The sequence below is a fragment of the Sylvia atricapilla genome, chromosome 9 (genome assembly GCF_009819655.1).
Source record: "Sylvia atricapilla isolate bSylAtr1 chromosome 9, bSylAtr1.pri, whole genome shotgun sequence".
NCBI lineage: Eukaryota > Metazoa > Chordata > Aves > Passeriformes > Sylviidae > Sylvia > Sylvia atricapilla.
Window position 1 is genome coordinate 15,733,438 of NC_089148.1, and position 12,249 is coordinate 15,745,686.

At 41.3% G+C, this 12,249-nt stretch overlaps 1 protein-coding gene across 1 annotated transcript in view; it reads left to right on the plus strand.

Moving 5' to 3' along the window:
• Positions 1–1,665: 1,665 nt before the first annotated feature.
• ST6GALNAC3 (ST6 N-acetylgalactosaminide alpha-2,6-sialyltransferase 3) overlaps positions 1,666–12,249 on the plus strand; it is a 215,268-nt gene continuing 204,684 nt past the window's right edge. Inside the window, exon 1 of the mRNA XM_066325073.1 lies at positions 1,666–1,853. Within this exon, the coding sequence (XP_066181170.1) occupies positions 1,836–1,853 (18 nt within the window). The 5' untranslated portion in view covers positions 1,666–1,835. The remainder of the gene's footprint in view (positions 1,854–12,249) is intronic.

Below are 12,249 nucleotides of genomic sequence, written 5' to 3' on the forward strand. Positions count from 1 at the left end.
GAAAAATAGGTAATAATTTTTTATTCAGCAAAGTATGAATTATTTGTTAATCTTATTCACTAAGAAACAGAGCTTTCTTATAGAACTTCTTATAAATAACTAATACTTAAAGACATATAAACTGCTGTTTAGAATGATCTAACACTAGTTGGTCGTGGCCTCTAATAAGAAAAGGTTGTAAGTCACTCCTTTACCAACTTCTTCCACTGACTTGTAATTTAGATATTTCCTTATGTTAGTCAACACAGCTAGAAACTTCACTAAGTTCTTTTTCATTGGTCTTCCCAGCAATGCTACAATTTTCAAGAGCTATAGCTTGTGGCTGTAACTGAACAATGACGTGGATTTCCAGCGGTGAGAGGCGCCGAGGAGTTTGCAGGACCTGTGTAAGAGTACAGCACTTTGGATGCTGATGCGAAGGCCAAACACACATTGGCACCTTCTCTGGAAATGCAGAGGACGGCAGCCAAGGAGTGTGAGCAGGAGAAATCCCCCAGGCCCTTTCTGTTCGCGCTTGAGGAGGATTTGCCCCTGCATACGAATGAGGACATCTAGTTCCTGTAGTTTCAACCTACTTACTGTGTTGAGGGATTGCACACCTGGATAGGAGAGGCTTGCCAGGCAGGGAACAGCATTGGCTGTTAAATGTGCAGCACGGCATTAACCCCTTCTGGCTCCACACACTGAGCGGCTTCGTGGGGCTCCCTAACATCGACTGGAGGGTAGTGCCTGCACATAAACACGTACTCTGAGCTGCTGCAGAGAGGATGAAGACACCCAATACAAGGAATTTATTAAGAGAGCCAGAGAGCTTTTGGTACTAAAGCAGCAGGAGCTTTGTGGCACAAAAGTAATGGAGGGAAGGTGCCAAGTACAGAAAATGCAAAGGGTTCCAAGATGAAGTAATGAGCAGTACTGACAAAATGTAAAAAGGGGAGAAAGAGACTGCAGGAGAAGTGACAAAAAACTGAATGAACTAAAACCTTTATGATATATAGAGTACGTTATGCAAGGGAAGAATTTTAATTTTACGACATTACGTAAAGTGAAAGATTTCTTCAACAGCTGAATTTATTAATCTGCACTTTATCCTACTTTCTTATCTTAAGAAAGTCCAAAGAAAGCTGCACAAGCAAGAAAACTTCACAAACCAACCCTAGCCTTCCTTTCCCTGTGATGGATGCCAGCTCTTACTCAAAAAGGTGCGCACAGCACAACGCAAACACCTCTGGTGGGATATTTGGGCTGGTTGCTGATAATGATTTTTTCTCACAGGGCAGCAAGTTAGACAAAGGGAAGCCTGCTGTACATCAAAAAGCGCTGAACATAAAACAATACTGCACTCTAACAAGCAGCGTAAGGATTTTTACAGCCCGAATAACAGAGAGAGTTCGGACTTTTCTGCCCGAGTGCCAGCAGCCGCCTCCTGCGAGCAGCGAGAGGGCTGCCCGGGGATGGATTCCAAGCAGGCAGCTGGCTTTGCCGGCACGGCAGAGCCCCGGCAGGCAGAGCTGGCAGTGTGCAGCAGGGTACGGCCCCGGGTCCCGTCCCGGCCTCAGGAACACGCCGGAGCCATGAATCAAAGGCCGTCATGTGACGGAGGGGAGGCGCTGGGCTGGCGCCCGGCCAGTGGCGGCAGCCGAGGGGTGGAACGAACGGGGCGTAAAAAGACTAATATGACTAACGGAGCCTGGGTGCGTGCTACCTTCATTTGGATCTACAGGAATGTAGGCTCTAGCAGTTCTGCAGCTCTACCAGCCTCTTGCCTGACACTGGAACTGCTGCTCACAAAGTAGAATCCTGCTGCTCTTTGGTAGGAAGGATAGAGAAAGAACATGGCCTGCATTTTGAAGGTAAATCTCTATCTGTTGCTTGAATGCATTGTTAGAGAGCCCCTCGCTGCTCAGAGGCATGGATTTGGTATAGTCCTATTGCATCTTCGTTGACTATTTGAGTGCTGGCTTTGTTTGGCAAATGAATATGGAGAGATTCTGCAACGCACAGCTGTGCTCTGCTTCCCTCTGCCATTCTTTCCTTTTTCCCTGCATTGTCAGAACTGTGAGCTAGCGGGAAGAGAAGTGTGCACCGAATAATGGGAGCGGGGAGAGGGGCTCTGGTTTGTCTCAGCTGACTTTGGCTACGCTGAATTCCCTCAGCAGCAACAGCATTTGGGCAACAGCCTTCCACTGCAAAGGGCAAAACGGGCAACTTATTTTCTTTTTCTAACCATGCAGCATTTACCGCTCTTAAAGCAACGGCTGCAGATATCCACAGCTGTCCCAGTTGCTCCTTAAGCACACACTCCCCTGCTTAATTGCTGCACATGCTCCACACAATTATACTTAGTATTTAACCGCATTTTCTAATAAGCAACCTATCTGATAGCGGGTTTCCCCCCTTGAGGCCAGCAGATAGAAGCATAAACTCACTGCGCGCTCAGCTGCTCTCTGCAGCCGCCTTCCCTGCCCGAGGCAGGGGTGTCTGGCCGCGCACGCCATGGCGGTGGCACGGGGATGGAGGGCAGGAGCGGCGCTGCGGTCAGTCCGCCTTTGTCCCCTCGCGGCGCTGTCACCGCCGGGAGTCACTGTCCTGTGCCGGGGGTGCCCGCTGTCACACCCGTGTGGTGTCTGCTCTGTTCCAGGTCCGTTTGTCATCTGCCTTGCGCCTTTCTGCGCGTACTTTGAGTGTGGCTGCACTTTGTTTCTTTTCTGTGAATTCTTTGTTATTTGCAATCTGATCTTCTGGCGTAGAGTTGATTATCTCAGACTTTGGGATGGCCAGTCATAGCAGTTGCTTTCAGCGTATTAACGGAGTGGATAAATTGCAAAACTTTAGAACACCTTCTGGATAATGAACATCTAGGTATCCCCATGATTCCAATCCTTAGCACTACTTTTGGCCATTCAGCTTTGAAAAAAAAAGTTGTTATTTTGCTGCATTCTTTTCCTCATTCATTCGTTCATTCATTCATTTATTCATTCTCAAGTAGTGGAACACAGATGTTTTTTGAGTTGTGGTAGCTATTGTTAACAAATATGGCAAAGTCTGCTGCGAGTGCAGAAACTTCCCTGAACTAGCAGGTTCTGCTCAGAGCTGGATGGTAAATAACTCCTTTAGTCAGACAGCAGTGATGCAACTGAGAGCTGTGATTTGAGATGAGAAGATGTGAGCTCTGCCAGTGCAGCCTGGTTTCACAAAGATAAGCGTGTGCACTCCTGCTTAAACACTCCCTAATGACTTAGGTTGGGTCTGCCACTGATCCGGAAAACAGAATTTCTTATTTTCTTTTAATTCTGTGGCAAGATCACATGCAAAATCTTCCTTTTGGCCATAAAAGTTAAGTAAGAATCCTTTTACAAGAAAACTCCAGGGTCTCTCTTGCCCTCCTAATTGTTTCCTCTGCAGTCTGGTGACAGCCTGCCACAAGCATGACTTAGAGTTTGAATTATAATGCAATAAAAACCTTCTGTTTGCCTAGGCCAGGAACTCCATTTGGTTGTTATTCTGATGGTTAAATCAATAGATTAATTGGTATTCCTTGACAGACAGCTCTCTTCCAGCTTAATTCTTAATCTTGTTAATAGAGGCAGGTGCAAGGATAAAAAGTGAAACAGATACGAGAAGATTAGCATTACCATAAGGCAAGCTGGATTTTCTCAGACAAACATCCCATAGGAGTAATTTAAATGTCTAGCTCAAGAAACTTACTTGCATGTAAGTTTTTTATGTAAAAATGTTGTGTAAAAATGTATATAAGTTTATATAAGAAGGAAGCTCGTTCCTTCCTGAAAATATAAACCTGTTAGTTACACCCTTCTCCTTTCCCTCGGGCTTGCCCTGAGCTTGTGTGGAAACAGGAAAAAAACAACAAAAAAACCACAACAGAAATCTGTAGGTGTAGATTTGAAGTAAGTGGTGGCACAGTGGATGGGAAGCCAGAACGACTGTGTGTCCTTTCCACTTCAGCCCTGAGTGTCTCTGACTCTGCCTTGTGCCTTGCCCTCCTCTCTTCCTGGACTTTTAACCCCCTGACCAAGATGTTGACACTTGTTGCATGTTGGAGTTCTGTATAAGTGAGAGTTTAATATAAATGCAATTGGATAGAGGTCTCTGTGAAGTGCAAAGATTGGGGTGGTGGTTAATAATTAACTGGAGTTACTTAGAGTGGTGAAGAGTGTGTTAGAAGAGGTGTATCACCTTTAGATGTGAACATCTCCTTGTACTAAGACTACTGCATGAAATAATCTCTGTGTGCAGCCTGTGCAAAATTGCTTTGGAAGGGATTCTCCCTGAGGGTGCCTGCTGTCTCTCTGGAGTTTGTTGTGCACTCTTCCTAGGTAAGAGTGATGGGGCTGTTACTGATCGTGGCTCCAGAAACTTTGTCTTCTAGTCAGTAGTGGGGCATTCTCGGAAAAATCAGTGAAATTATTGTGTTGAGGCATTCTCTGGTCTGTTAGAGAAAAGCAGGGAAATGTGTAAGTTCTAAAGTGCATGATGTTTCTTTACTTTCTCTGTTATGACTTTAAAAATCATGGCAAATAGCTGAGTGAACTGTAGGCATTTTTTTGGAAGCAAACAGTTGATCTTATGCTTGTTACTATGGTAGCTGCATGAACCTTGCCAGCTACTAGATTAGCAGTGATTACTAATTATGTAGTCACTCTTGTCCCTAATGATATTGAAGTCCCCAAGTTCCACTGTATCAGCCAATGACTCTTGAAAAGGAGGACAGATTTCACTCAATAAATTACTTCCTACTCCACTTCCTGCATAATTGAAAAATAATACTTCAGAGTATGTGACTTCTCCCAGTGAAGGCTGGACCATGATATTTCAAAGCAAACAGGACAGGTAACTTAGTTTGCACATGTAGCAGTTTGCAGGAGATTGTGTTCCCAAGCTCTTCTTTTTGAATGGAAGTTTTGAAGAAGGTGATGGTGATGAAGATGGGTTGTCATCCCAGTACAATTTTAACTGTGTAGGCCTAACGTGGTAGAGCCTGAACGAAATCTGTGTGTGATGGGACTGCACAGTGAGGACTAAGCATAAAATCTAGGAAGACACTACCTTCTGGTTTGTGTGCTGTGTATTTACTGTGCAGTGAACAACAGAGGTTTCATGTGCCTGGGGGGCTGGATGTGATCTTCTGTCAACAGGGATCACAAACCTTCAGTGAAACTCTGTGGTCTAAATATTATTTGTATAATGTGAGGCAATGTTTTTATTACCGCAGCTGATTGAGGGTACTCTCAAAGTAAGCAGGTGGCCAACTGAAATTCATAGCCTCTTTAATATTTTTAAAATCTAATTTAAGGATTGAAAGAACTGTTTTGCAAATCATAACTTGCAGGTTTCAAACAAATAAAACCCTTCAGCACAGGCTTGTAACTCTTCTGCAGGGTGCTGTCAAAGTTGACAGTACCTGTATGTTCATCTATAATTCTTTTACATGCTTCCTCTCCATGGTTATCTCCACTGGTTTAATTAAATTCACAGGTTGTATTTTTCACTTAGTGCACATGTTGAACTGTTTTTGGCACGAATTTTCTTTGAGAGTTTTTTCTGAGTGTTTAATGGCCTATGTCTGATTGGGGTCTTCAGACACTGCAGTAATACAGATAAAATTACAATCTACAGGCATATGCTCCATCTGCACTTTTGAGACTAAAATAGCAAAGCTGATCTCATTTTATTGAATTTTTCACCCTGGTAAGTAGCAGTTCAGAGGGGAGAGGCAGAAGGTCTGAAAGGATCTGATTCCAGTGTTTGGATGCTTGTAATCTTGGATATTTAGTCATTAATTTGATTTTTTTTAACCTCTATGTAGATGACAATGAATGTAGGTATTGCCTCCCAAGCTTCTATATCATCAAAAGCATGTTCTCCATTTCACTCTGCTCTGTTGTGCAGGGTCAGCTGACTCTCACCATAATTCCATTCTCTACTAGAGATTTGCAGAATGCAACCATTTCCATAGAGTTGACCTCTATATCCTGCTTGAATCAGGTCCAAGATAATTCACATTCTGCCTTGACTGTTAAATTGACTGCAGCAATGTTTATGCATGGCATCCATCCGTCTTTCTGTGCTGAGAGTTGTACTTGGATCCTGTTTGGTTCTCATGCTGTGCTCTTTCTTCTGACATGACAAGAGGCGGAGAGATCCTTGGAAAAGGAGCAAGGGTGACCTCCCCTCCATATGGGAGGATGCTGCACTGATGGGTCATTTCCAGCTTTTGCTGCAGGTTTGCTGTAATGTGAGCTCTCTCCTCAGCCTGTCTTAACCCGATCAACAGTTCTGTGGACTGCAGCATTTCTCTTGTAACTGGAATAATTCCTAGGATTATATAGTTGTATCTCTTGGAAGGGAAGGTGTAAATATGCAAAGGTCCCCCTTATGAGGTGTGCATAAATGAGCTGGAAAGTAATAGGTGGATGCAACAAGGAGTTACAGAGAAGAATCAGGATTTCTGAGGTAATAACCAGTTTTTTTTGGATCACTCCATCCTTATTTGTTATGGGTTAATGTTCCCATCCTTTTTCACCCCACCCAACAAAACTGGCAAATCTTAATTTTTAATTCTTTCTAATAATCCTTCTTCATTGGATATTTCTATTTAAAATAAATTTCTTGCTGTTACTCTGTTTCTAAATAATTTTTTGTGGTTCTACAGTGTTTACCTCTAAATTACTCCAAAGTAAATGAAGCTGCGTTAATGAACCTCCCAATGTGCAGGGCTAGGATTTGCCGTATCGTGGTCCAGTGGTGCTTAACTACCATGTAAGATTTTATGGAGTGCAATACATGGAATTTTGTAATGTGTTTTTTGTTATGTTCACTTCTTGAAAATTTAAGGAAAATTAAGTTCTGAGAAGTACAAAACCACTTTTCACGCTCGCTTGCAATGACCTTAAACTAATCTTACTTTAAGGATAATATATTACCCCCCTCCCAGGAAGAGGCAGCATCCAGTCAGTCTGGTCATACAAGAAGACTTGCTTTGGTTGAATGAATTTGATTTTGATGTCCATATAGCTACACCAAGAAAACCTCCAGTTTTCAGTGCGCTTCAGTTGGTTTAAACTGAAGATTTGTGTCTGTCTTGGAGGTGTGAAAACTACAACTACAAAACCATCATGAAATTATGATGAGTCTTATACATTTAAGTAGTTGTTTGATAAAGCAGTAATGGGGAAAGATTTTTGTCTTGCAGCTCATCTTTAAACAACAAAGCATGTTTCACGCAGATGTTTTAGGCTTCCCCCCTATCAGGAGCACACTGTCTTTGTGTGCTGTTTGAGCAGCCTGGTTTAAGGAAAAGCGTCCCTGGCCAAATTGCCCAGTCAATTCTATGATTCTATGACTATCATGGGTATGGAATCACGTATTAAAGGGAATTGTCTCAAAAATCAGCCATTTGTAGACTTGTGCGTGAGCTTCGGTTTATCTCTTGTTCATTTTTTTCAATTTCCATTTTGAAGTCCCGAATACCAGATAACTTGGCATGTTGGAGTATGACATAGACCATCATAGAAAGCAGCAAACTGCTATAATTGGACATAACATACTGAAATTCCTTGAGATAAAGGACAGATATATTATTACCTATTTCTAGAGACATGCAGCAAAAAGAAAAGCACACCTTGTTTTCTTGCCAAACATTCATGATTAATTTGTGTGAAAGGCACCTAAAAGACCCCACATTTTAGGTTTTAATCACAACTATCATAACATATGTGTGGTTAATTTAAAAAGGCAGAGCTTTTAGCATTTTGTCTGTTCCTTTGCCATGTTTCATTCCAGCAGTATCTTATGTGCCTTCCAGAAGTGTAGTACTGGACATGGTGATCTTTCCAGGATGTTCTCTCATCTTTTCCCAGGAAAGCAGTATCTGTGCAGCAGATTGACCTTTTTTCCAAGACGATTTTTTTTCTGTGTCTGTGGCTTAAAGAGGAAAAAAAAGTTTTCTCTGTTTTTTCTAGGAAAGGAAAGGTCAACTGCTTACGCATGAAATGGAAAATTAATTTCTTTATCTTCCTGTTGGCTAATGGATAAATTTAATTTTTTGACCAATCTGCTCCCCAGAGCAGCTTCTACCATAATATAAAAAGAGCTATTTTGTGCAAGAAAAACTATTGATTCTGCATTTATTTTTGATTTTTAGTTTTACTTTAAGATATTAAAAAGATAATTTGTTTGGTGGTTGTTGTCCATGACACTTTCCCAATACTTCTCCTGCCTATCAGCTGCTCTTCATCCATATTCAGATTCATAGCACAGAGGGTTGGAAGTGAGCACATAAATAACAACAAGAGGTGGAGGTGTGTTTTATCTTACTGGTGATTGAGACTTCTCTGATACCTCTGACCAGGAGCTAGGAGAAATTGATCTTAGTGGAGATCTGTAAACAAGGTGGATAAAGGCAGCTCCATTTATTGGATATATTCTCAATAAATAAGGCAAAACTCTGCCTTGGGCCTGTCATCTCTTAAAGCTGAGGAAGCAGTTGCCTTGCTATCATCAGCATCAAATACTCATATGGAATGAATTTGAAGTTGCTTTGGAGGAAAAGCTGCATCTGCTGCATTTTTTGTGGTGGTTCTTGTAAATAATCTGCAGACTGCTGAGAGAAGAACGGCCACTGCTTTTCCAGGAGCTTCATTGGGTTCTGTGAATGGGAGGTATAAAAGGACAATGTGCGGCTGTAATGTGTGTTGTGTTCCTGAATCTGTGGACAGAATAAATGATGGCTGGATGAGGTGAGAATTGCTTCGTGTGATCTCAGAAAATGTTAGATATTGAGCTGACTGTTCTCTGTACTCCCCCTGCCCCTTCAGGAACATCCTGTGTTTATGCAAATATTGCCTTTACACGGTTACATACCTGCTTTTGGTAGCAGTGTCCCAAGTTATGTCCAGTAAGATATCCTTATGCTGATGCATTCATATGCTTTCTGGGAGCTGTACAGATATACTGATTTTTTTTTTTTTTAAGTCAGTCAACTACTACTATGAGTACAAAATTCATATAAATGGGATTTGTATTTAAAATAATTACAATTATTTTGGTTCTGGTTATTTTAGCAGAAGCACCTGAAAAAACATGACAATTTTTGACTTACATATTTGAAAGTGGATAAAATACTATGCTGGATACTCTTTTTCATATTTATTATTGAGAAGAACAAAGGTGGGGCAGGAACTGAACTGGAAGGGTTGAGGAGGTGAGATCTTGTAAGTGATGCTGTTCAAGAGCAATGGTTGATGTGATGTAAAGGCAGTTGTATTAAGCACTTCTAGTTTACCTGCATAGCAGGTAAATGTCATGTATGACATTTAAAATTAACATGGGAGCACTACACTAGTTAATAATTAAATGAAGCACTAGCTTCTTATGGGAGAGATGTTTTCAGCAATTTGCATTAACAATAGGCAGAGGAATGCTGGCCAAGGCAGGTAGAACGCCAGGTGTGGAGCATTTGGAAGTAATCAGAAAAAAACATGTTTATTTCATGGGAACAGCAATTTGTACAGAAGATATGTGAATGAATTATTTATAGTTCCTGTCTCTTCTAGCGATGTGTTCCTTGCAGTGTTGGTTTGGTGTAGGATCAGGTATCTTATGTCTCTTTCTTAAATTTTTTCCTTAAAATTATATATAATCTCAATACTGGGAAAAGTTTGCCAGGGCTTTGGCAAAGAGAATGTCCCCCTGAGCATGTAACAACATAGGAATTTGTTCCATGAGATTTGGTGATTTAATTCTAAGTAGGAAAAGCCAGAAGCCAAAAACCAATTAATTTTTTTCTTCTGAGTTTCACAACCTTTTGTTTGCCATCAGCTTCTAGTTTCCTCCAAATTTAATGTTTAGACAGATTTGAACATAATTATTGTCTTGGAATGAGGGGCTGCCATTACATATAGAAAACAACAATGTGTGTCTATTAACCCTTTAATATATACAGTGGTATTACTACTAACCTATTGAGGCCCATAGAGTGCTTCTTGGTGTACTTTCAGTAATTATTATTACATTCTTTTACATTAGATTATAAAATTATGTACTTGTGGTTTTTGTATGTACTCCTCAAAATTACTGTGATTTGGCTCTTCTCCGTAAGTGGAAATAACTGTATCTTTTAGATGAATTCAAACAGACTAGAAGGCTTTTTGTATTTTGATGTGTTGTGTTCTGCTGTGGGATGCAGCAACACCAGAATAAAGTTCCTGTGAATTTTTTTTTTTATTATTTGTCAAGGGACTGAATATTTTAATTCCAGATTATGTGTGTCCAAAGTGGGGCTTATGTGATTATTGAAATTCCTTATAGTTTTACTAAACTTTTCTACCTCAGTCCTCTGAGCCGTGTGGATAAGTCATTTACAAGTTACTTCATGTCAGCTGATCTGTTATAGTTTTCCTGTTATAGTTTTCCTGACAAGCTAGTCAGGTTAAAATCAGCTGTTAACAGAAGAGAGCTTTCTATTAGTGTTTCTTATGTGGAAACAAAAAGCATTTTAAAAAATGGAATAGAGAATGAGACTGACTCATTCTGTGGGATCCTTGGGAGCTGTGGAATGTGTAATGTGGGGAAAAAACTAGTGGAAGACACATCTTTAGTAACTGGGGAATGGAAGTTTTGCCAAAAGAAAAACTTTTGTAACTTTGTTCCATATGATTACAGAGAATTTCAGACAGCTGTCTCTGTGTGTCTCTATTCCTTTTCTGTCTTTTGTTTCCCCCATTTTCTTCCATAGGGAATAAAAAAGTTTTTACAGAAAAAATTAGCTTTAGCTAATGAGTAGCGTAGCTACTAAATGTTTTTCTGGAGAATGGCAGTGGGAAGAGAAAAGAATACTCCAAACCAGGGAGAAGAAATAACACCTTTTGGGGACACTTCTTCAACAGCATCCTAGCTTTATTGTGCATGTTCTCTCAGCCAGCATTGTGTTCTCTGTACCTGTTACAGACCTGGAAGTCTGTCTCTGCAGTTCACAGCTCTTATTATGAAATAAAGTTTATGCTGTGGGTTATTTTGTGTTTGCTGCCACTTGCCCATTCATATTTCATTAAACCAGTTAAGGTATCTTAATGGTTTTCCCAGGTCACTTAAGGTGAAAACAGAGAACTGAGGACTTGGAAATGCCATCAAAGCTTCCCCCATTCTAAGCACGCTTCCTTCCTCGGGGAACCCTAAATATGGAGGCTCAGTTTGTAGCTGCTGCCTTAACCAGGAGCAAGTGTGTAATCCAGGAGTCACACAGTCAGCAGTGGGCTGTGTCCCAGGGAGCAGCACATCTCCCCTCTCCTCAGCGCTGCTCTGGTTCATGGACTGGCACCTCTGCATGCCACCTACAGCTGCCCACCTCCCCTCTGTGCTGCGTGTCACATGAACCAGAAATGCAACTGCATTACAAGAACTCTTTTAGCTTTCTTGAGTGTTGTTTCTAAGATGGATTATTGGCCCAGCTGAGAAGATGGTGCAAGTATGAGAGAGTAGCCTAGAAGGGGTCAGGAAATCTTTGGGAGGTTCCTACTCCCAAAACACTCCTTCAGGAGTAAGAGCTCATACTGTTAGTGGAGATTGCTTGCCGTTGTATAGGCAATAAACCCAGACTGGATCTAGCCGCTGTTTAAATGGGGAGTTCTGTAGCAAAAATTCAACTTTATTCTGTGTAGGCCTTTATTCTGTGTAGGCCTGAGTTGCACAGGAAGCAAGGCCCCTTGCACAGTTTGATAAATTGGTGCCTGCTGAGTGCTGAAATATGGTTTTAGTGTGGCTGGAATGGAAAAAAGGGAGGGTTCCATATTTCATGTCATCCTGATGGTGGTCACTGTTTTTCCTGGGCTTTTAGTACCTGTATAACCTTTCCCAGGCGAGCTGTTTCCACGCTGTCCAGCTTTGCTCTCTTTGGACAATGCCCCTGGGCCATCTCCCGTGTCTGTAGGTGCCACCACCTCCTCACCTGCAGCCCTGCACTAGCTCCAGGTACAACAAAGTATTTGTGTTCTTAACTTCCACACTTGACTGAATGTAAGCCTAATTTATTTAGGAAACAATAATGTGTTGTAATAGCGCTAATGCTGTAGTTTTAGTAAGTGATTATACTCAAGCAGCCCTATAGACAGTTAGTGACTCTGTCCGTTGAGTCTGTGCTTTTAGGCCCTTTATTTCTTCAGATGCAGTCTCTTAGTCAGCAAATGAGTGTGTGTGTATATATATCTCTATATAGATATATGTCTGTATATC